Consider the following 25,216-nt stretch of genomic DNA (forward strand, 5'->3'; position numbering starts at 1 on the left):
TTTTAAATAACAATTTTATTGTAATACTTCATTGACAGTACAAAACAAAATCATACAGTCAAGAACACCAGCGAGCACAGTACAGCAGCACATGCATACAACTTGGGACAAAAATAACCCTTCAGTGTGTTACATGTACCATAAAGGGGAAACACAAGTCATTGCTGACCAATCAGGGAATAATTTCTCAGGGATCTGAAACAGCTTCAAACGCAAAAAAAAACCCCTATCAACCTAATAACAAATACATTTTAATATATTCCTCTTTAATATCCTAATTCTGAATAAATCTATTCTCTAGATAGATAGATAGATAGATAGATAGATAGATAGATAGATAGATAGATAGATAGATGATAGATAATTTGAATATATATTATTTACAAATAATTTCATTATTACACAATACACAGATTTTTTTATTTGAAGAAAAGCAGCTTTTTAAACAGTCTTAATTTACAGTTTTGAGTAAACTATTAAATTAAAGCATAATGCCGAAACATGACAGTTGATACTTTCATGTAATGCCCTTGGAGGACTGACAGAAATATAGTGGCAGTGATTTAGTAACAGTTTACTTCTTAAGGGAAAAGTTGTGATACAAAATTATCCCATTTATGGAAGTATTTCTGTTCTTTGGCTGATCAGTGATTCATCCTATCTGGTCTAGAGATAGGGCAGAGAGCCTTCAAAAGGTCAAAGTGATTTTAGCCAGTTTGGTAAGAATTTAACTATTTATGTAATTTTCTGTTTCTGTTAATACATTTAAGCTGTTAAAATTAATGTTGCTGACCCATAGCTGTCAGTTTTTTTTTTTGCTTTTTTGTGCAATTCATGTTTGATTCCACTTTGGTCCATCTGCAGTCCTTGGCACAAAGATCTTACCACTGCTATACTAATAAAACTCTGTCAGAATTTTAAACTGCTTTGAGCAAAACTTTGGACCAGGTGTGAATAGCTTTTAGTCTTAGAGCAGTGAAAATGTATACACAGTTACATCCTTCATATAACAACCTGATATAGAAAAAACATTGTTCTATATCTAATTGATTAGCAGTCATTAAATTAACCTCAATTAATAAAAAAAATACATCTAAGCCACCAAATAAAACTAAAAGGCACATTACTTTATTTTCTAAGTTTTCAGTGTCAGTGACTCGTCTTTGAAATACTTCTTTCTGCTTCTCACAACCCTGCTCTTTCCTGTTTTGAAATGATTTCTTAATACAGTTCAGCTAGAAATGTAAAATACTCAAGTAAATGTTTTATAGTTATACATAGAATCCATCCATCTATGGTTTTATGGAAAATAAGGTATAATGTTACAGCTCCTTCACTTTAAAAATAAAACAAAAAACTTTTAATAGGTTTTTTCTATATGAATGCATGTGATTGCAGCAATTTTCATCTGACCAGTTTAAGAAGTGTTTTAATAACCAGGGAAAACCATATTTTTGTTTAGTGTTTTCTTAGTATTTCTAAAGCCCCAATTCCCCAAATGCTCTGCAAAAAGAGTTCAGTTGCTCCCTTTAAGAAATAATGACAGTAACAAAAGCTTTCCTCTGAAATACTTTTGCATTCTCCAAAAAATACCTCATGGTCTGATCTAGAAGGATCACTAAACCCATTAGTGATCTCAGTTGCAATTCAAGACATTATGAATAGACTGATAATATAAAACTAGATGATGCTTAAAAAAAAAAAACATCCCAGTACCTGAGCTACCACCATGAAGGCTGCAGAGACGTCAGTAATAGTAAATACTCACAGTAGTTTTACCACTGATTAAGCTACAGTATGGATACCATTGCACCGGTATTCCTTTACATATCAAAGAATATTAATAATTAACTGATGGTGAACAATTAATAGAATAATTAAAAAGGACCTTTTGGGGGCTCTGAGGTTTCCTTTTTGCAAACCTTTTGTTTAATATCTTAAAATTTATGTTCTAAATTGTGCAACAAAAGGTCAGTTGCTGTTGTTCATATGGGTTATTCTGACACCTAAATAATATTAATAAAATTTAAGAAATAATAAAGTCAGTCTTTCGAAGCAATAAGCAATTTTGATATTTAAATATTTTAAGGCTTTAGCAATCATAACAGTCATTAAGTAAAGAAAAAAACGACATAGTCCTGTCTGAAACTAAGATTCAGTAAGAATATATTTGTTTAATCATTTTAGTGCTAAATAATTATTAGGTATGTAGATACGCAAAAATGTTAAATAAGCTCTCAGTTTTAAATCTATTAGAAAAAATAACATAAAATATTCTATGTAGCACCTCTACAAAATTAGTAATTTAATAATCTGCTATCCCAAATCTTCTCTCTGAGAACTTCAAATAATGTTCACTATATATTTCTCTGACTATTCATTAGCAGAAATGCTTACTGTTATAAAAAGAGCGATTCAACACACTAATATCTAGTAGGCTAAAACCTCCATTTATGTTTTCATGAATGAATGGCATTTATGGAAATAGCAGTATGAACACCAGTTTTACTGAATTAGTCATGTGCCTGTGGAAAAACAGAAGATGTCGGCCAATGCACAGTTTTACACATCCACTATTAAAATGTAACAACACTACAATTTCTGTGGATTTTATTTTTTCTCTTTTTTTTCTTGGCACTTTTAAACTCTGCATCATTTTCCCTGCAATCAGTTGCATGGCTGTCTTCACTCTTAAGCTCTTTAGACTACTTTTTTGCATGCATCCAGCATCTACTCTGACATTCTTTATCTTTCACTCCGTCTGCGTGTCTTTCTGCAGCTCAAACAACCAACCAGTGATGCAGCTGTGGGATAAAAACAGAGCATGACTTAAAACTACAGACTTTAGTTGTAAAATCATGATAGACATGGAGCGCTAAACTGTAAGATCAAGGAAGTGAGAACAACATGTGCACTTGAAAATCTATCTTTTTCAATTACTAAGGATTAAGGTTGTACTCACAGTGAACTGCCGCACCTCCCCATTGTCGACCAGATGATGCTCTGTCTCAGGGGTGATGGCATAGGCTAGCCGCTGTAAGGAAAGTGTGATTATCGCTCATCATAAAACAGTTAAAAAAGATCAAAACACAACATGATGACAGATACATTGTTTTGATCATGGAGACTCACATCACAAAAACTTCCAGGTAGTGTACAGAGTTTGTAGATGGCATACAGTGGCACCATGGTCATTGAGGACATGGCGAGACACCACCCTAGAAGGTTAGCCCATTGAGGAAACATGTAAGAGCCGTAATTTGGAGGGTTGAATGTGGCAAAGCTCACCACAACCATGAACTGTACATAGAAAAAAAAAAAACAACAACAAAGAAAACACATTTCAGACACTCTTTAAACTGGTAGTCTTGAGTAGAACTATTGCTTGGTATCAGCTTTGTGCATGTTTCCATTATAATGTACAAGTCTACTGTGGGTAGGACTCACAAAGAGAAAGCATGGGCTGACAAACTTCCAGCATAGTCTCCAGTATTTCCCTGGTCTGTGGCCGATCATCTCTTTTATGTCATCGCTAAACCGATCCACTCCTAAACACAGAGAAAAAAAAAAAAAATGAGAGTCTGATCCTAAACTCTGATATGTCAAGATGGTTGGTGTCAGTCTACAATTGGGATGTTGGTAATATTGACACGTTTCAGCTTTGATTTTCAAATGTAAGCTGGTTTATTAATCTTTGTTGTTGATGTGACAGTTCTTGGTGTATCATTACAGCTTACCAGTAAAAGCATATACTGTGGTTTTGATCCAATAAAGGTGATCTACAATTAAAGCTTCATGGGAAGTGAAATTGGATGTCTGAGAGAAATTCTGTCGCAACCTGTCATCATTTCACAAACTCACCATGTGTCTCCAGTGACCCCTGCCTCGAAAATGTAAGTACGCTGCACACATGGGCAGAGTTGGCCTCATGGACCGTAAACCTTTTCAAGACAAGTTTTATTGACCACAATATTTAGGTGGAAATTGATGCGCTCAAGTTTCAGGTCCAGCTTTGTCTATTTGTAAGCTTCATTAATGAGATTTGTTCATAAGGTATTACAATTCCAGTTATGAACACTCAGTTAATCCTTAAGTAATAACAAATGAAAGTAATGCAATGAGATAAGCTAATTTTCTTCTATAAAAAGAACACCATAGATCTTTCACAATTCTGTTTCCAAACTACATGCACTATTCAGAATGGGACTGCATCAAAGTTACACACATGTTTTGATCATACAACAGAACATGATGTTTTATGTAACAGCCATTTTTTTTTTACCTTCGGATTAATAAAAGAATTGCTCCTAAATATTCCAACATATATGTGTGGGGAAGTGGCAGCCGAATAGTTAGGGCATAGAGTTTGGAATCCTGAAGTTTTAAGTTCGAGCCCCACTGCTACAGACTGCCACTCTGGCTCCCTGAGCAAAGACCCTTAACCCCACACTGCTCCCTGGGTCCCCACGATGGCAGCCCTCTGCATTTAACCCATCCCTAAGGGGATGGGTTAAATGCTCCAATGTAAGATCAATAAAGTTAAATTATATATAACATTATGGGAGACAGTCTGTTTCTAGATCTGAAAGCTATTCTCTGAGATAACATTGACTTATTGTTAGTAATGATAAATTGTATAATTTTAGAGGTCTAGAAACGCAAGAATCAAGTCATTTCTCAGACATATAAGATGGAGAATATAACACTGCCAACTGCCACAAACAAACTAATAGTTGTACACCCTTGCATGTCTGTAGTTGTGCGCATGCAAAATCTGTATTTTTTAAATTGCTTTTAAAGTGAGAAAAAAATAGCAGGATATAAGAAAACTAACGACCAACAATGTGCTTAGAAAAATACATCACTGAGAGCAGAAGGAGAAAATAAATCATGCTTGCACCTTTCTCATAAGATGTGAGATTTATCTGGAAATTTGAGAAAGTGAACAAAGAGGTTAACTCAAAAGTCTGATTCGTGTTAAATGGGAAGTTAATTTTAATTAGAGATCAGAGTATCATCCTTCTTTTTCTTTGTCTCTCTACTTGTTAAATAAATAGGGGAGAAAAAATAAGAAAGGTATAGTCAAAATTCACATCCTGTAAAGTTCCTGTATGATCACAAATATGAGCAAGATCTGTACTTTGCAAAAGGTAATCCTACAAAGACAGACATTACCTTCACTTATTCCTTTTAATTTTTTATGACTTTCTATCCAGTGCTTTGGTGCCTGGAGGGCATTCCTCAGCGCAGAAAAATATATCCAGACTGACGACCAGGTATTTAGTTCAACAAATAGTCCTAAAGTAGCAGACAGCAGAATCAAAGACCACAGTAGCCAGAGGGTCAAGGGTTTCTGTCAGTAGTTATAAGGGAAAAGACCAATAAAAGCCCATTGAGGCCTCAGGCTTGATTTATTGGGCTTGCCAAGGTCAAGACCAAGCAAAGGGGCAATAAGCTGACCCCTTTGCCTGAGGCCTTGATAATATTCAGACAGTTTTTTTCACCTCTCCAAATTGTAGGTAAGAACTGGGGGGGGTGGGGTGGAGGGGCTTTGTATGGAAGTTAACATCAAATTCTTTCATACCAGATGCTTTTCATTTGTCGCATGTAGGCTACATGCTTTAATACCCACAATCTGTTTTTGTTGTAATTATCATTATTATTATTATTTATGTTGGACTACAGTAAATGTTACAAATGTAACATTTTGTGTGTATGCAGCTTAAGACCCCATCACGAATGAACCCAGTACAAGTACTTTTTAACAGCTCCAGGAACTAGATAAATGGGAGAGAAAAAAAGGCATACCGATAAAAAAAAAACAAAATGAAAAAAGATATCTCATCAAGAAGTTCTACCAGGCATCCTTCCAGCTGTAGGACCAAACTGCTATCCCCTACTCAATCCATTTACTCATCCATCTAGCTTTCCATATTCTTCAGTCCTTAGCTTCCACACAACCCTTACTGAGGGCCCTTAAGGTCATCCAATGACTCCAGTGCTCAACGGGCAGGAGCTTGGGTAAACCCTGAGTAGGTCATAACTACATAACATGGCCAACACAGGTCACCAGGACAGACCACAATGCTTGCACACCGGGGTTATTACAGGTAACTCAATCTAATGAAACAACAAAAACTGATATTTGAACATTTTTAGCCCACCATTGTTGTTGACCGGATTAAATAAAACAGCAATTAAAAGGAAAAACTATAAATAAACTGTATTGTGCTCTTATAAAACTAACTTCATGTAGTGAAAATATTACTTTTTGTCCATATATCTATAAGCCATACAAAGAGAAAAAAGTTATTTTGCATTTTTTTTCACAACAGTAAGTTTCTATCAAATATTATTGAACCATTCTTTGAAAATGGCATCTTGTATTATGTCTTTATATATATATATATAAACATAAACAAAAACAAAAAAAAACTGTGACTAAAGAGCTGAGGATCGTACTACCACTAAAGAAAGCTAAACTAGCCCTAGGATTTATAAAACTGATAAAAAGAAAACTCGCTGAATTATAGAAAAGGGGTTAAAACCAGATTAAATTAAACTATAATGTAAAATCCAACACGTTTTAAGCTTGATGTACACATCTAAATCTAAGGAAAGCTAGAGTGAGAAGCTGATACATTCTGAATCATTTTGCCACAGCTTTGGTCACATGGAGGTACAGTGTAGATGAGAATAAAGATTTATCTTATCTGTTATATTAAGGACTACATATTTTTAAAACAGCAAACAAATAACTAGATTTAATTCAACCAGAAATGCATAAACTGTGGTTGTTTGTCAGATTATGACAAATTGGAAGTATTGAAGCAAGAATTTCCATGGTTTTTGACTCACCATTGCTGAGTGAGCAGAGAGGTAACACAGTCAATGTTCAGACTCTCTCTTTTTTATAAGGATCACACCGAACAGTTTAATAAGAGCCTGTGCATATCTTGCAGGCAGACCTGCAGAGGCCAAAACTATAAGTAAAAATAAACTTTCTTTCATCTAATAAAAGGTATGTTGTTTTTGGACACACACAATACTCAGACCAACCGATTTCTCTTCATGCCCTTAATAAAGCATCAGCTTTGCTGGTCAGGAAAAAAATGAAGTGGTTTCTTTTCTCGTTACTTTTCCTCATCTTTCTCACCATAGAACCAGGCGATGCCGATGGCTTCAATAAGCACTCCAAAGAGAATCGATGTTCCTGCTGCAAAGTGATCCAGCAGAGTAAACACATACATCCCTCCCTGTAGGAAAACAGAAAAACACAATTAAGCTTAATAAGTTTTGTTTGGCAATGTGAAAGATTTTATTACATGGTAGTCATTTTTTGGCAGAGCAATGATTAGTCATTTTTTTCTCTTCTCTTTTTTTAAAAGTCAAGTTTAAATACAGTTTAATTTAACAACATTGCAGAGATGATTATTGACCAAGCAAACAAGTCTGGCCTGCAAAAGTTTTCTGGTTCAGGAAACTCACATTTGTGACACAGAAGAGGGATATGAGAAATGTTGAAACAACGATGAACAGGGTGAACAGCTCTCTGTGTTTGTGAAGGAATTTAAATTCATCTATCACCCCTGTGATCACAGACTCCATACCACCCATCTACGTATAGGAAGAAAAACAGGAGTCAAAAGAAAACACAAAGTTAGAGAGAATCAAACCGTAGACTGTGGTCTGATATTATTTAGACAAGAAAAGAACAAAAAAGAAAAACAGTTAAAATACTTCTTTACCTTTATCTACTATAGGATTTTTTTTTTGTATTTAGCAGTGTTAGAGTAGCTCAGGGAATTTGCTTCCAACCTGAATCAGAGATTATTAAGCTTGATTGATCAGTGTACTATTCCAAAAGAAAACTTTAAAATTAGATCTAATTAAAGAATTATAATGTGCAAGAAGCTAATAAACTGGTAAGGGTGTTTTCTTTCACGTGTCTGCAGTTAACTCCATCTTTTGGAGAGAAACTGAGAGGGCAGATTAGTATGAAGGCCCCCAGGTCTATTGTGGAACATAGTCAGTTCTGAATGAGGGCAGTCGTTTCATTCCAGTTAAGGTCAGGGTCCACATTTTCTATAGTGTACATACAATACAAAGACAACTTTTGGTCTAAGGTTGGTCACACTAATCACAAGTATAAGATAAAACAGCTAGTTTAAACCAATTCTAAAAACTTTGTTTTATTTGTAGAAAAAAACAGCTCCTTCATTAAAATTTTCTTCTAAGAAAAACCTTACAGTCACAAATCTAAACGTGACTCTGCTCCTCATCTGAATAATTGCAACAGTCACAGCAGTAGTTATAATAATAAGTCATAAACAAAAGTCTATCTATAATGTTGTTATGACTTCCTATAATACAGTTATTAATGAGAAATGGTAAAATTTTACATAAACCAAAAATTCAAATTTGGTCACAAAACTTAGATTGTTATGTTTCTACCTTACATGCGAATAAATAACCAACAGATGTTGGAAACATAGCATCACAGTGAATTTCCAAAAGTGTTTGTTCGTAATTGAGGAACGTTTTACTTAGAGTGGTTAAAATAAGATGGGTTTGCAGAACTACTTACTGCACTGTCAAGACCAAGTGTCAGCAGCATAATGAAAAAAATCACTGCCCACACTGATGACCCAGGTAACGTAGCAATGGCCTCTGGATAAATGACAAACACTAACCCAGCACCTAAGGAAGAGAAACATCAAGCAGTGAGCAGTAGATCACATGGAATGATCAGGCCTACTTTTGCAATATTATGAAACAGAATTTTTTTTTTTTTAACCCTTTGCTGGGTGAGTTATAAAAGTAAGAAGTTATTTTGTAACCTCATATTTGAAAAAGATACAGCATCAGGATTTGACGGTGTTTGACAGTGGATAGTGATGGTTAGAACCAATGAAGCAGCTTTAATGGGGTGCTCCGAATCTGCAGCTGGCAGTTAAATCAAAAGTGCAAAAAAAATTTTTTTTTAAACTTTCAAAAGGTTAATTGACACCCAAGTATCATTGAATCATATGGAGAGTGGAGACTGACTGGTATGGTGGTGTCTAACAGACAACCTGTTGTAGCTCAGATGACTACAAAATCTGGTGCTGGTTCTAACACAAATTAGCATCACAATGCTTTCTTTCCCAATGGTCTACATGGTTGCAATGCTTTCAGAAGGTAAATAATATAGGCTCATTAAACTGGTCTATTTTAATAGAACACATTTTCTTGCCAAAAATCAAATAAATTAAATAAAGATTTGGACAGCATAAGGTTCTAAATAATTCAGTGCAATAATACTTTATAAATCCCAAAGGGAAATTAAATTCAGATTGAGCAGATTTCAATAAGATCATGTACTTTTAGGATGTGCTGGACAAAGACTAATCCATGGAATCATAACTTCTCAGTTTTGAATCATTTAAAGTTTCCACAGGCAAAATGGTAGTACTGGATACCACAACACAACCTGAGGTGTGTGCCATCATTCTGGCAGTAAAAAAGTAAACAGCACTTTCTTGGACATGGGCTCAATGTTATATCTGTTAGGTTGATTACATTTGTTTATTCAAAGCTGTATCCAAGACAGAGAGGTCAAAAAATAGCTCATATTACACAACATATACTAGTTTTATTGACATATAAGAAGACAAGAAATAGTTTTTTAGAAATGATAAAACAATAAAGGCAATTGTGTGTTCTACTTGGAATAACATATTAAACTAAGAGGTTGTTGTCATTACAAAAACCTACCATCTCTTGCAACTTTATCTAGAGCCACGTTGTGTTTATGGGACATGTATCCAAGAAAGGAGAAGACAACAAATCCAGAGAAGAAACTTGTCAAAGAGTTGATGGAGCTGGTTATGATGGCATCCCTTGGTGAAACGAAACAGAAGTCAGAATGCGAGTGCACTGTCACAACCAAAAAATGCCAGGGCAGTGTCCAGGCATTTTTTTTTTTTCTATACCTGTGTAAAGCTAGAATGCTAGTTATTTCCTGGTATTAGTGTCAAATTGTTAAGTGGCAAACTATCTACTCTTTTGTTTTGGTAAATTGTAAAAAAAAAAAAAGATTAAGCAAAGAATATGATAGAGAAAATCTTTAAAAGCGGACTAAACAAAATATATTTACAGCTTAACTTGTAGCTACTTGGGGTAATCTAATTCTAAACCTTTTTTCTGTCTTTAATCTCAGTTATCACAAACAATATAGAAGGGAGGCTGAACGCCTCCTTAGGCTTATAATTGTCCAAGAATTTAGTAGTTTGCCTTTTAAAGCTTTTTGTCACCTAGCTTCTTGTCAAACACATTTGTTTTTAAACCTTCAAAGGTTATTTTTATTTTACCTGCTTGTGCAGCATGCATGCTTGAACAACAGAAGTTCTCCACCTCTTTCTGCCTTGATGAACCTCCACCTGCCTATCACTGGATTTGTGTGTGTGTCTGTGTGTTTGTACCTGTAACAGTTGTTGCTGAATTTGTTGTAGCTGGAAAATGCAATTAGCACACCAAACCCCACACCCAGCGAGAAACAGATCTGTGTTGCAGCCTCGATCCAGACCTGGGGAGCGAAAGAACAAGCACACTTGTGTGAAGCGGCAAACAAAAGGCGCAGGAGAGGAAAAAAGCCATTATTAGAGATAATTGCAGGAACTCATTCAACAGCAGTAGATGAAAGACACATGTGAATACGGGGGGTAATTTTGCAAATTGCTGCTCCATGCATCTATTTAGTCTAATTCGCCAATTGCTCACATAAATTTCTCAGTGTCTCTCCATCAAGGTGTCTCAATCTTGGTCTTCCATGTTTGCTTTTAAGCTCCATGACAGCTAAAATTAATGAATAGCAGGTGTGGGACAGTAAAAATAAAGTAACATTTTGTAATCCTGTTAAGGCCTATTACTTGCCTGTATGAGTCAATAAAATGCTTAATTGAATTCTGATCCATGTGCTTAAAAGCATCAGCACTCCAACAACAGGTAGCTCACTTTGTGTCTTCGGGGTCTAAAACTGAATTGAAACAATTTCTGAAAAGTTGAGCAAAAGGTTCCATCTCGTTTAAGGTAGTGTGTGCCTACCACGACCCAGATCACTGAGATTTTCCATTGCCATTTTTAATTCTTACTTCTCACAGCAGGCAAGATCTTCCAGATCTTAGCAAACAGCTAAAACACATTTCCATTTAATTTCAATGAACATATAAAATAAAAGCTAAAATAAATAAGAGAAAAGTGTAATTCATATGTATATATACAGTAGGACTGCTCGCTATTTTCATAGCAGGAGTAAAATCACCATACAGAAACTAATGTTCATTATATATCTTTGATATATTTTTGTGAATCATGGTTGAATGAAAGTTCAGATGCATTCAAAACAACAAACTGTGAAAAAGTTTGTTACGAAGGGATCAAGACAAAGTCTTTTGTTATGGTAACATGACATTATATAGTGCTTTCATATCTGACATAAAGAAAGATGCTAAATAGGCAAATATAGCTGACAAGTGAAAGACTGAAGGGGTAGTTTAAGAGGGGAATGCCCATTGAATGTGACAGGAATTCCAACATCTTACCAACTTCAGTGGCTTCAACAAGCATAAGGATCAGCAGCAACTTAGTTGAGAGCTTGTTAAATTATTTTCTCATTTTGAAATGAGTGGGGCATATTCTGATTTCATACCATCTCCAACTGCAGTCAATGTGGCACTTGGTGACCATAGAAGAAGTCTGAAGTGCTCTCCACATGTGGATTCAAAGAAGGCTGTAGGTGCTGATGGGATTCCAGGAAGAGTCCAGAAAGGAAAGTCCTAACCAGTTTACTGATGGTTTTTTTTCCCTCCCACCTCCAATGTCCCCATGTCCCTCAATATCATGACATTTCTTAAATCTGCAATCATTGTTTCACTCTTTAAAATCAGCTGCAAGCTGCATGAATTACTATAGACCTTTGGCTCCTACATCCGTTGGAGTATTTTGGATGATTAATCTTAAGGCACATCAAAAATATCCACCCTCTGTCCAACATCAGTTTGCATATAAAACCAACAGGTAAACTGCAGATGCAGCAACTACAGCCATACACAGGGTGTTTTCACATCTTGCTGTTCCTAAGCTGTTTTTTGTGAACTTCAGCTTCACACGTCAGTACAGATTAGTATCTAAACTACTCAGCCTTGGCATGAATGGAAGCAAATGCATTTAGAATCTGTTCCTGTCCTTTTATAATTGTTCTTTGCAAAGTGCCATCCTGCCATGGTTGAACAGCTGCAGCACAACTCACAAAAAGGCCAACTCAGAATAAAATTTGATGAATACAAAGCTGTTAGTTTGAGAGGATTATTCAATCAGAGAAAAAACCCATTCAAAGAAATAACTCTTTTGTCTTAATCACTGGTGATCTACTTATTGTATCCCTGCTGCCAACACAGTAGCTCCATTACATTTTAGTCTGGTTTTAGAATATATGGTGGCCTTAAACAAAAATTCCAAGTGTGTTTTAAAGGCTACAGGCTCAGAGCATCACAGATTTTCATTTGTAATTCACAGTGGGCATAAGATGCTTTTCCACCAGTTCATCCTTGTCTAAAACCAAGCCCACATTCAGTGTTTTTGGTCCAAAAGGCTAAATATTAGTCTCATCATAGAAAGCAGAAGGTTACCGTTAAAATCCCAGCAGTTTAAAAAAAATAATGTGCTTCGATTTGTTATGGTAGGACAGAAAAGTTATTTTTAGCTTCGCTCAGATGCGTGAGGTGTGAAAATAGATATTGGTCCTCATCTAACCAAGTGTGAAGGGACTAAAGAAAATTATTTTGTCATGTCATATCCCCCCCCAAAAAAACAAAACAAAAAAAACAATACATCATAAATGATTAAAAACAGTTCTAGGACCTCTGATCATCATAGAAAGTTAAATCTATAAATAGAATTTTTTTTCAGCAACATTTATTTATTAATTTATTAATTGCTAAGACCTTACATATGTAACTGTATCTGTTTGACTTCACCCTATTTACCCACCTATAACAAGAGTTCCAATAGTTATAGCTGACCCTTTGTTTTAGAGAATGCAAGCTGTGGTTTTTAACACATTAGTTTATTAGATTTCAGGTTTCGTAGAAAGTTGTAGGTCTGTGCTTGACAGAGAAATAGACAGACAAAATGTCAAAGTATTCCTTCAGAGAGCTTTCAGCCACCCCTTTCCTCCCCATGTGGCATCCCCTTCTAATCTCCCTTTTATCCTCTGGACTCACCTTGGCATCACAGAGTCTCAGAAAGTCGACAGAAAGGTACGCTTTAATACCATCGATGGCTCCAGGCAGAGTTACTCCACGGAGGAGCAGCACAGTCAGGACCACATAGGGCATGGTTGCTGTGATCCACACAACCTTAAAGAGTCACATGGCACAGAAACACATTATCATAAACTTACAGATAACCCAACCTTTACAACAAGAATAAATTAAAGCTGGCACAAAAACATCTACACAAGTGATAGAGAGAATGTTGAGCAGGGATTTGAGTTCAAGACTTCCTTAATTCTAAACTTAGTATGATGGGAAATAAGCGCAATAGATGTCTATGATTGTTTTACTTTTATAATGTCAGATGCAATTCCTACCTTGCCAGATGTCTTTACTCCTTTCCAGAGACTAAAGTAGAGCAAAATAATCACAACAGCCAAACAGGAAGTTAACTGCCAACGTGGACGTCCAAGGTCATCAATACCATTGCTGTCCTGAATATGGAGGACCGCTCGTCTGGAACACAGAGCATTCAGGATAGAATAGAATAATTGTAATTGTAGCGAGCAAGCTTGAAGTGCAACAGAACTCATACAAGTAGCTCAATAATTTAACAATAATCTAAAAAAAGAGATTATAAAAATGATATAAAGATTATAAAAACATCTGGAACAATTTTACTCAGTAAAAAAAGGAACAATAACCTCTTGCATACAGTATAGATAAGTATAAAAATCCTTGAATAAAACCTTAAAAAAACATTATTTCCCCCATTTCCATGCCGCATACAAGCCTCCTGCAAACACAAGCTCTGACTTGTTGAAGAAATACATATCTGCATACCAATTAAAACCAGTTTCTTTATATGTAAAAATGATAGTGAATATACTTTATTATACTGATGTGAATATCGGATGACTGATATTTAAGACAGCTTAGTATTACAAATTTAAATTCAATTCCATTCAATTCCATTCAAAAACTTTAGTAATTCCAGGATTTAATGGAGACATTAAATGTTACAGTAACTCATAAGTGTTGTTGTTTTTTTGTTTTTTTAACCAGGTGTTGTAGGTGTTGACAGCCATATGTAGGAAGGATCTTCTGTAGCTGTCTGTCTTGCACCAGATCTGGAGAAGCCTCTGACTGAAGGCACCGTTATTTAGAAATCTTCTGAAGAGGATTCTCACTGTTGTTCATACTGTGCTTCAGTTTAGAAGAATTCTTCTTTGTGAAATAATTTCCAGAGTTTCCAAAGGGGTTCCTAGAAAACAGCCGGTCTTCTTTATAAGATTCTTTAAGTCATTTGCTCTGATGTTGTTACCCCAGCTTTTGATGGCAGAAGTGATCACACTCTCCACAAAAGACTTAAAAGACTTAAATATGCAGCATCTTGCAAGAAAGGCCGAAAAAGGCCACAAAGCAATTAACCAGCTTCCTCTAATCAGCTTCTTATCCATCTTTGATGCTAGAGCTTGGAGTTATTCTAACTTGTTTTCTAATGATCTCAGACTGCCTATGATGATTGAAGGAAGAGACAGCTCGAGTATCTATTTCTCTCTCTTATCTTTGCTCCTACTCTGCATCCCCTGTGGCCGCAAAGTTGTTGGTGCGTGTTGCGGCGGCAATCTTCGAAACACCCTGGTGGACACCTGCGGTGAGGGAAGCTGTCAAGCTAAAGAAAGAGTGCTATTTGGTTTTTATTGGGCAGCTGATGTGTACCGGCCATCAAAGCAGCTGTTGGCTCGGTTGGTTGTTGAGGTAAAAGGTCAGACATGGTAAGAGTTTGGAGAGGCCATGGAAAAAGATTTCTGTATGGCTTCAAATAGATTCTGGTCCCATATCTGGTGTCTCAGAAGTGGGAAGCAGAGCAGTACCTGGGCATGGAACACTGAATCAGCTCTACACCCTCAGCAGGATCCTGCAGGGTGCATGGGAGTTTACCCTACAAGTCTACATGTGTTTGTGGATCTGGAAAAGGCATTCATCTGTCCCTTGGGGGTCCTGTGGAAAGTACTGAAGTATGAAGTACCAGGCCCTTTAATAAGGTCTAGGTTAGGTCTCTGTATGATCAGTGTCAGAGTCTGGTCCTCATTACTGACAGTGAGTTGGACTTGTTTCCAGTGAGGGTTGGACTCCGTCAAGCTTGCACTTTGTTGCCGATTCTGTTCAAAACTTTTATGGACAGAGGGTGATCCATTTTGAATCGCGTCTCTGCTATTTGCGGATGACATGGTTCTATTAGCTTCATCCACTCGTGATCTACAGCTCTCAGTGGAGTGGTTTGCAACTAAGTGTGAAGGTTCCAGAATGAGGATCAGTGCCTCAAAATCTGAGACCATAGTCTTGAGTCAGAAAAGGGTAGAGTGCCTTCTTTGGATTGGGGTGAATGTACTGCCCCTAGTGGAGGAGTTTGAGTATCTTGGGGTCTTGTTCATAAATGAGGGGAAGATGGAGTAGTAGACTGACAGGATGATTAGTGCCACATCTGCTGTGAAGTGGACGCTGTACTGGTCCATTGTGGTAAAGAGAGAGATTTGCCAAAAGGCAAAGCTTAGTTTTGTCGGTAGTGTGTCTGTACTCTCTCTTAGAGATAGGGTGAGGAGCTCACTCTTCCGGATAGGACTCAGAGTAGAGCTTCTGCTCGTCCTCGTTGAGAGGAGCCAGTTCAGGTTGCTTTGGTATCTGGTCAGGATGCCTTCCAGATGCCTCCCTGGTGAGGTGTTCCAGGCAAGTCCCACCGGGAGGAGATCCAGGACATGCTGGAGGGACTATATTTTCTCATATTATATTTTTGGGAACGGCTTGGGATTCCCTTGGAGGAACAACATCTGCGCCTCCCTACTGAAGCTGTACCCCCACGACCTGACCCCAGATAAGTGAGAGAGGATGGATGGATGGTAAAAAAAAAAAAAAATAATTCTTAAAGCAGCTATTTGCTGAGGCTGCTTCTTTGACTAATCTTTATGTGGGACCAGGTCAGAATCAGCCTCAAGAGAGACCCTTAAATCAGCTTCTCCCAGATACCTGCCCCAGATTATCTGGGGAAAGCATGAGTGTTCCCAGGCCAGCCAAGAGATATAGTCTCTGAAGAGTGTCGCCTGGGCCTCCACCCAGTGGGATGTTGCTGAAGCACCTCTTGAAGGATGTGTTGGAAAGAATTGCTGGAGCTATCTCAGGTGACTTCTCTCGATGTAAAAGCAGCAGCTCAATTATGAGCCTCTTCCAGATTGCTGATTTCCTCATCCTATCTCTAAGGGAGTGTCCAGCCATCTTGCAGAGGAGGCTTATTTGAGCTTCACTCATGACCAAAACCTGGAATGCTTAAAGTCCTTTAATTGAGGAAGAAACTCCATTCCATCCTCCAACCATACTTACACCAGACCCCTTTGGCCCTTGTTCACCCCTGATAATCCTGTCAATGACAGTTATAAATAGGACTGGTCACAGAGGGTGGCCCTGCCTGTGTTTGTACCAGAAACAGGTCAATGTGGACAAGACTCTTTTTCCACTTATAAAGAGACTATAGGGCCCCTATCAAAGGGCTACTGAATAAAGCACCCCTTTACAGGGGACCACAAGAGACACAGTCGAATGCCTTCTCCAACTCCAGAAAGCACACATGTACTACTTGGGCAATCTCCCATGAACCCACAAGCACCCTGCAGAGAGTGTAGACCTGGTCCAAATTTCTATGGCTGGGTCCTCAATGATGATCAGTGTATTCTACATTCTGATAATATCCTAATTTAAAGTCAGCAGCTGGCCAACCCACTTTATACCCCAATTGTAGTATTTGCAAGCAAAGAGGTCCATATTTCAAAATCACACCCTTCAAGGTATCACTGTTTTCCACATAGGTGTTGAAGTTCCCCGGTAAAAGGATGGAGTCCCCTCAGAGGGTCAGAGATGTGATTCAAAGTGTGTTTGTATAAGGGCCAGGATTTATTTATAACAAACATAAAAATGTCTTTTGTCAAAAGAAATGCTTTACTAATGGACAAATATCCCCAAGTTATCTTCAAATAAACATTTTTTAACAGTTTTGGTTCAACTAGCCAATAACTATTCTTGACAAGAGTTGCTAAAACAAATTAGAATGAGATAATGGCTGCATTTTTATGACAAAAATTGGAATAAACTTATATAAAAAAGCTTTTTCTTCTGCTAATGCTTACCCCTTGAATAACAAGTTGGATCAATTTTGACTACAAGTTAATATAATACATATAAACATCTCAAACATCATATAAAGCAACCTAAATTAGCAGACTGCTTGGTCTCTAGTTTTAAAAATTTTCATTGCAACGGTTTCTACATCCTGCAGATTTCTTCTGTTAGGATGAAAGAGGTATAAGGGCTGACCTATGTACTGATACTGTGTTGCACTTTTTAAAAATAATGTCAAATAGAACGTGAGGTAGTAGAGACTACTAAAAGCTGACATTTTATAAATCATGAACAGTAACAGATGTAATGTGTTATTATGTTAAATGCTGTGTTACACACATTGGCTGAAAGATGGCATGATGACTTAATATTTAAATCACATAATTTTACAATTGTTTTTAATCAAAATGAGCCTTAGAAGAGAATCTACAACTATTTTTTAGCACGTTATTTGCAGGTGGCTCTGCAAAAATCCCCCCCCCCCGAGCACCTCAGATATCAGGGTTGGAGAGCTGCGACTGTCACAACAGAACAACCCCTTTCTTGCTGGAAGAGAAGACACCTGCTCAGCTTTATAAAGAGGACAGTTACATCAGCTAAATAAAACGTAGTACATTGGTAGGATAAGACTTGCAATGTACTTGCAATATACTGAATCTTAATAAACCTTTAAATGAAAGGTGTTTGTAATTATTTTTATTATCTACAATGTAGAGGGCATATGCTTCAATCAAAGAAGAACAAGACATTCTAAGTAATTATCAAATTCAAGCAAACTTACTCAAAGTACTCCTGTGCAGGTGTGGCTTTGTAAATGTCACCAATCGAGCTGTTGTCCGCCCAGTCAGAGCAGTTTGGGCTGTTCCAGGTGTTGTTGCAATGGACCCAGGGTAGCTCATAGGTGAATGAGGAAAATAGGTAAAACAGCGCCCAGGAGATGATGACGTTATAGTAGAAACCAACATAAAGGGAGATGAGAATCACTGTAAACCCAACACCTGCAGTGGACAGAAAGGATATTAGAGACATTACATAGATATTCATAAAGATAATAAATAAAACAAAAAAGCCCTATACCCAAAAATATACCAAACTTAATACAAACTGAACTTTTTACAGATAGTTTTAAAGTATAAAAGGTTTCGTAAGTGTGTTTCTGTATTCAGCCATCTTTACCCTGATACAGCAAAATAACATGGGTCTCACAGTAGCCAAAACCTGCATCAGTCCCTAAATGTCTACAGTATATGAAGTTTTATTTAGACATCCAATTTGTGCTTAGCATCTGTTGATTAATCTATTATAATTATAAATTTTTGTGATGTTTTTCTATCCATTATTTTATAGATTAAACCTTTTTAAGAATATTTACTAAATATTATAGATAAACATATACAAAAACTTTTATAGGTATATTACAAGCTGATTACTTTAGATATAAATCTCTGTCACACCAACTACAGTATATAATATCTATAGACAGAATCCAGAGTTATCCACACAGATGTGAAAATACCTGTATGGGACACCGTCACCATGGTTTCTTCTGTGTGACAGGATGAATGGAAACGTATTCTTAGTAAATACTTTGTCTTTTAATATTCCTTTCCTATTCTACTTATGAGTAAATGCTCCGCTTTATACGGTAAAAAAAACGAACTGTTTGAATTAAAATTTTTTAACCATTCTTAAAGGTAAAGTATGCGCCTTAAAATAAATAAATGTAGTTTTGCCCCTGATACTGTATGGTACTGTATTTACAAGTATAATGTCTTAAGTGCAGCCTCAAAATCAGCATCAACAGATAAACATTTGACATGTAATTTATTTGAGTATCTATTCACTAATTATATATTTTGGCCCTGGTATTTAAGACATTCTATTACAAAACTCCTGCATCTTAAATAACAGCAGGGTGACATCTAGAAAAGACTATTTACTGCAATGAATTTAACAAGTGTTTGGTTTTTGCTCTACATGTTTGGTTTTGTTAGTTCCTCGTCTGTCTTACATACTTCAAAAACGACTTTTCAGTAAAGATAGTTTAACTGCAAGCATATGGTCATCTATAAAATCTGCCTGCAAGCTCACAAAAACAGCAAAAAATGAACCTTTAAAGACAGACACTTTATGCCTTAATTGTCAGCACATCTGCCCTTTTCTTGAATTTAAAGTTGTTTCCAGTCTTCTAAGGATGCAGTTAATTGCTGACCTTTGCTAAGACGCCTGACCACAACTGGTCTTTATTGATATCTTTGTAATGTGGATGTGATATTTGTCCAGTGAGCGATTCCCTCTTATTAGCACAACATGATGTCATGCTATCTCTCAATCACCCGTTTTGCTCCTTTTCTTCAAACGCATTGATCCTGAGAGGAAACCAGCTTGCTGATCAGAATAATTACTATCAATACAGGAATGCGTCCTTGCATTTGAATAATTACTGTTATCCCCCTGCAGCGAGCACAAGAGAAGCGTGTTATTAGAACGTCAATGTACACAGTGTGGTCTCTGACAGGGGGCCCACACCCTCACACGTTACTGTAGATAGAAAGACATGGAAACATTTGCACACTGTAGGAATTATTCCTACCTAAAGGACAGCAAGCAGCACTTTGGCAGCTCAGTGTGAACCAACAAATAATCCACTGGTATTATGGTATATCTCTGGCAGATTTTAGTACAAGGCATAAAGTTATTATATATGGATTTGGGAAAATTTTATAACTCTCTAAGAAATAAATAAGAATACTTGTAAAGGTGGATGAGCAAATTTAAAAGCTGAGAAAATAAATAAATCATTCTATCACTTGTTTCACCTGAGACTTTACTCAAAAACAAAAATGGGTCTTAATGTTTGCGTTTCCATCAGTGTGTGTTTGGACTGGCTTTCTCCTTAAACTGTGCTTCGCTTAACGACGTGTTGGAAAATACTCAGTGGGAGAGTGTCAGCTAGCGTCACCCCGATTGGACAATCAGGGAAAGAGTCTAAAAGCCCAATTTTCATTTGTTTTCCATCTGACTGGCAACAGAACCTTATGTTCTGGGAGGGATAAATAATGCCTGTCGCTGCTCAACGAGGAGACAGGCGGACAAAAGAGAGTGGCATGTGGACAGGCAGTCATGTGGGTAGACACACATAAAGAAAATCATGCAGAAATCGCAGGGCGGGGGGGTTGTCAAGCCGGAATGCAGGCAAAACCCCATCATGAATAGCATTTTTGTTTTGCATGTGCAAACATTCCTTCAACAACAGGTGTGAGAGAAGAATTTAGAATTTGAATTGTTTTCAGTCATATTTGGAAACCACTTTGGACTTTGGAATAGATAATTCAGGCTAATCAGGAACCAGATGTCCTAACCAAGCTGGTTAGGACATCTGGTTACCTTAATCCTTTGGTATTAAACAAATATCTATTGACAGCAGTAATATTTGCTCATGTCAAATAAGGTTGGATTAAATCAAATCTAAACTTCTCTTTTTTATATAAGATTAATCTTTTATTTATTTATTTATTTATTTTTACAATTTTAGGTTTAACATCAGAGTGGGTAACAGGTTGGTTTAACATTTATGAAAGAAACCACAATGTCCTCATCTTCTATTGGCTCCAAGTTGTAATAAAGACAGGCATAAAGCCTAAAAATATGTTACACATGTATTACTAAGTTATGTGTGAATTTAAATTTCTGCTTCCATCTTTTCAGCCCCATAAATAAAAATGAAAAATATGCATATGACTGAAGAAGGTGAATGTATTGTGATCTTCTCAAACAGGGGGATGAAAATTAAAAAGCAACTCAGACAAGGCCTTATGAGGATCCATGTTTACTTAACCACAATGGAGAATGACAGAAAACGATTTAAGGAACAAAAGTCTAAAGTTTACTGTAAGCAAACTATATGTTAGCATATAAATGCAATATTCATTTTAAGGATTTTTACACATCTCTACTTCACTGACCAATAAATTCAGGGGAAGCTATCTCCATCTTACCCTTAAAAATGGGACAAATCTTCCAGACACCTGCTGCTCCCTCTCTGTTGTACTGCCCCAGAGCCAGTTCCATGTAGAAAAGAGGCATCCCTGCTATCACCATGAAGAACAGGTAAGGCACCAGAAAGGCTCCTGTTAAAAAAAAAACTCAGCTTTATCTATATATCATTTATATTAAGAACATTATTATAATGAAAAGATCTTAATATACAACAACTTTTCAGTCAATAAAAAATGTACTCTGATCCAAAATTCTCTCATTTATATCTTTGGTAGCATGCATTATGGCTCCTAAGAAATCTGGTCTCCAAGGACACTTTACAGTTTTAGGCATACAATGTAAACATTGCTGCATTTTAATTGCTTTAAAAGATTGTTGCAATTTTTTAATCATTCAGGTGAATGTATGTTTCACCTAAATTAAACCTAAATTAATTGTAACCATGTTTTCGTTTTTTAATTATACTCTAGGTGCAGTAAACAATTATTAAAGAACTACTCTAATTATCATATAAAGATTATATTACATGTTTAGTGTGCTATTAAAGCAAATATGCAATTTATGCAACTAATAAAAAGTTAACTATAAATAGATAGAAAGTTATTGGCGATTTGATTACATTGTCGCTTTAATTACATTATTATTTAACATATGTAAATCGCGCTTGTGTTACTAACCCCGAGTTTTTGTCTAAATTAATGTTGACAGTAAGTTATCTTAAAATAGGTCACCATAACCACTGATGAAGTCAAACTTTAATACTTAAGTTTTACATTATATTAGTTTAAGAAGTTATAATTACAAGCAGTTAAAGTAGTTGTGTCTTGGCAAACTTATGAGAGCCAAAAAATCTTACGCAATTTATAAAATAATCTATCCATCGTTAGTCCAATATTTTTATTTATTTATTTTTTTTATTCTTTTTTTGAGAAAGCATAAAAGCCAAAAACTAAATTAAATCATCTAAAGTAGTAATGTAATCTTTTGGTATGGTGAAAAAACATACAACTTCACAACTGATTGTTTTTCTGCTGAAACAAAAACAGCCTTCAAATGATCTGTTTATAGACTCTTCACTGATATTCCTTAAACATCGATCTTTTAATGAAAGGGAAATTTTCAAATTAATACCATGACATATAAGAAAATGACATGACAACATACCAAATAATCCATTTCTATATATGTATGTCTAGTACTGAACTCTACAAAAAAAAACGCCATTATTTAAGTTAACTTGATTGTCTTAAGCTTGTTCTTTTGATTTATTTTCCCCCCACAAGTTAATTGAGGAATTCTTATTTAAACTATACACACCTGTTAATAAATTTATGTTATTATATATATTTTAAAATGCAGCAATTTGTTGTTAATTTGGTCTATTTTCTTTAACCATAACTCAATGTGCAGGTTGGTACATGGCTGATGTCGGCCCTTAGCATGGCTAAAATGCCATTTCATTTTTAGCCACAGCACCCTTTGCAGCCTCTAACCATAATGACAGCTCTATGTTAAACAGCCATAATTAGTGACACTGATTGTTAGAGCTAATCTATGCAGAGCAGCTGTGGTGTTTTTCCAGCTAGTTTGATCTCTGCAAACGATTGTGGGAAAGAAAACAAAAACTGCAACCAGTAAGACTTGTGCATGGTAAAAATAAACACTATAACTCAGAATCTGTGTAACTTCTGTCCTCCCACCAAACGATTCCTTCAGCCTTATTGTCCTCACCTCCTCCATTTTTGTAGCAAAGGTAAGGGAATCTCCAGACATTGGCGAGATCAACAGCAAATCCAATCACAGATAGGAGGAAGTCAATTTTCTTCCCCCAGGTCTCTCTCTCTTCCTCCCCACTGGGGTGAGTCTGGGCCGGAGCTACTAAGGTGGTGGAGGTGAACTGGACCCCATTCTGCTCCTTTACAAGGATCAGCTCCACCTGAGGGACGTTTATATTTTACAAAAAAAGCATGAGATGGATTTCTCACATAGTCTGCAAAGAAAAAAAAAACACCTTCCTGTTTTTTACAACTCAAATGTAAGATCTATATTCTATTTTTGTCAACAAGAGTTCACATCATGACATGAAAACTGATCTATTTGATCTGAAATGTATGTGCTTTTGCTGACTCAGACTCCCTGGATTTTCCTGGATGGAGCAGATGGTGACTCCCACCATCAGGGCAAATAAAGGTTTTGTACTTTCAACTGCAACTTATAAACATTTATAAACATGCATAATAATAAATACATGAATTGCTAAAATAGAAAACAACTTTTAATATGTATTAATACTTCAACCAAAAATAAGTTCCTTTTTTTTTTTTCTATTTACATTTTATCAAAGCTGTTCGTACCTCTTTGGGACCCATGTTAGATGAAGATTTTTCTGGTGCTGCAAGAGAGGACATCACTTCAGCTGTGAGGTGCCAGTAGTAGAGGAAGTGGAAATTCAACAATAGGTGTAGTTGATGAGTCTTGAATGCAGAATGACACAGAAAACATAAAAAGAGAGATTAATTGCTTTATATGAAATTGGGTTAATGACACCAACTCTAGTAGCCTCCCCAGGGGCACCGCACACTGCCTCTATCAAGTCACAATTAAATTAAAGAATAAAGTGTTAAATTGGCTTAGACTAATATTATATTTGTATATCATAAATGTATATCATAAAAAGTAAGATGTTCAACAGGTAAAGTTGATTGTGAGCAAAAGAGTTACATAAATTCTATGTATCTTAAGAAAAATGGGATAATGCATGATTTATTTATATTTCATTTAGCTTTAGAGTTATACTATACTAGATATTATCCGGAGGAGCAGATAATGGGGGGAAAAAAACACAACACAGAGTGATTGGGTCTGGACTGAAAGTGACAAGATGAGATATAGGAGGTTTTTTAAAAGGTTATCATTTAATAATAGCCATTTTCTCCATTTAATGTTTACCAGAAATATGCCGACATTATGTTTTATTTCATTTGTATGAACAGTAATAAGTAATGCATGTAGTAGTTGTGTATTCTATATGTTGAGCATGTTTTAGAAAATTAAACAAGCTTCTGTAAGAGCTTGAGATTTAAAAATTCAGATCTATTAAAACTGCCAACTGATGTGCAGGACCCTGTAGCTATTAATTCAAAGCTAAATATTTCCACCAAAAAAACATTTTTAACAGAAAAACATTACTTGTGCAAGTAAAACACTTACCTTTCACTAAATAAATTCCCACTAGTTGCAAAATTTGGATGATTAATTCCGTAGCTTACTCATCACGTTTCAGATTGATTGGATCATCTTTGTGTAGACCTTCCCTGATGAGTTAGGTGAGGATTGGAATTTGAAAATTTAAGCAAAAACAAGAGCCAACAATCACTGAAAAGACTTAGAAAGGAGAAGCGGATTAAGACAGGAAAAAAAGATGACAGGAACAGGCAATCTGATGAGCTGTGGAAATACCTCCCACCCTCCTGATCTCTGGTGGCGGACACAAAGATCAGAGCACCCTGTGGTCTTATATGGAGATCTGTCTGTGGGACCTCTTCTGAAATATGAGGAACAATAAACCTCACTCCCCGTCCCCGTCCCCGTCACTCTCCTCCCTCCCCCCCTACCCTCACATAAGCTTCATTCGTTCCTGTCCCTCTCTCACGCATCTCTGAATTTTCTCACCTGATGAAAGCATTTACTTGACTATTAATGTGCATTATGCACAGCTGCCTTCTAAAAACTATAGAAGAGTTAATATCTCAACAGAGGCGGACACACAAAAACCTTTAAGATATAGATCAGGA

General features: G+C 36.3%; 1 protein-coding gene across 2 annotated transcripts; it reads right to left on the reverse strand.

The window, feature by feature from the left end:
• On the reverse strand, nucleotides 1-24,960 carry slc6a3 (solute carrier family 6 member 3). 2 transcript variants are annotated; one of them, XM_038297365.1, is made up of 17 exons: nucleotides 24,882-24,945; nucleotides 24,633-24,736; nucleotides 23,777-23,896; nucleotides 23,154-23,358; nucleotides 21,422-21,553; nucleotides 18,205-18,421; nucleotides 13,631-13,769; nucleotides 13,263-13,397; nucleotides 10,464-10,567; nucleotides 9,757-9,881; nucleotides 8,588-8,700; nucleotides 7,489-7,617; nucleotides 7,157-7,256; nucleotides 3,448-3,548; nucleotides 3,133-3,300; nucleotides 2,963-3,034; nucleotides 2,735-2,804 (listed from the first exon to the last, which is right to left on the reverse strand). In XM_038297365.1, exons 3-17 carry the CDS (start codon nucleotides 23,828-23,830, stop codon nucleotides 2,781-2,783), a joined length of 1,818 nt encoding a protein of 605 aa, XP_038153293.1. In that variant the 5' UTR covers nucleotides 23,831-23,896; nucleotides 24,633-24,736; nucleotides 24,882-24,945; the 3' UTR covers nucleotides 2,735-2,780. The 2 variants fall into 2 exon arrangements, with proteins under 2 accessions (XP_038153291.1, XP_038153293.1); XM_038297363.1 differs by having other exon boundaries at nucleotides 1-2,804; nucleotides 24,633-24,960.
• Nucleotides 24,961-25,216: the final 256 nt, after the last annotated feature.

This window comes from Cyprinodon tularosa, unplaced genomic scaffold, assembly GCF_016077235.1.
Source record: "Cyprinodon tularosa strain WSP-4 unplaced genomic scaffold, ASM1607723v1 ctg387, whole genome shotgun sequence".
Lineage (NCBI taxonomy): Eukaryota > Metazoa > Chordata > Actinopteri > Cyprinodontiformes > Cyprinodontidae > Cyprinodon > Cyprinodon tularosa.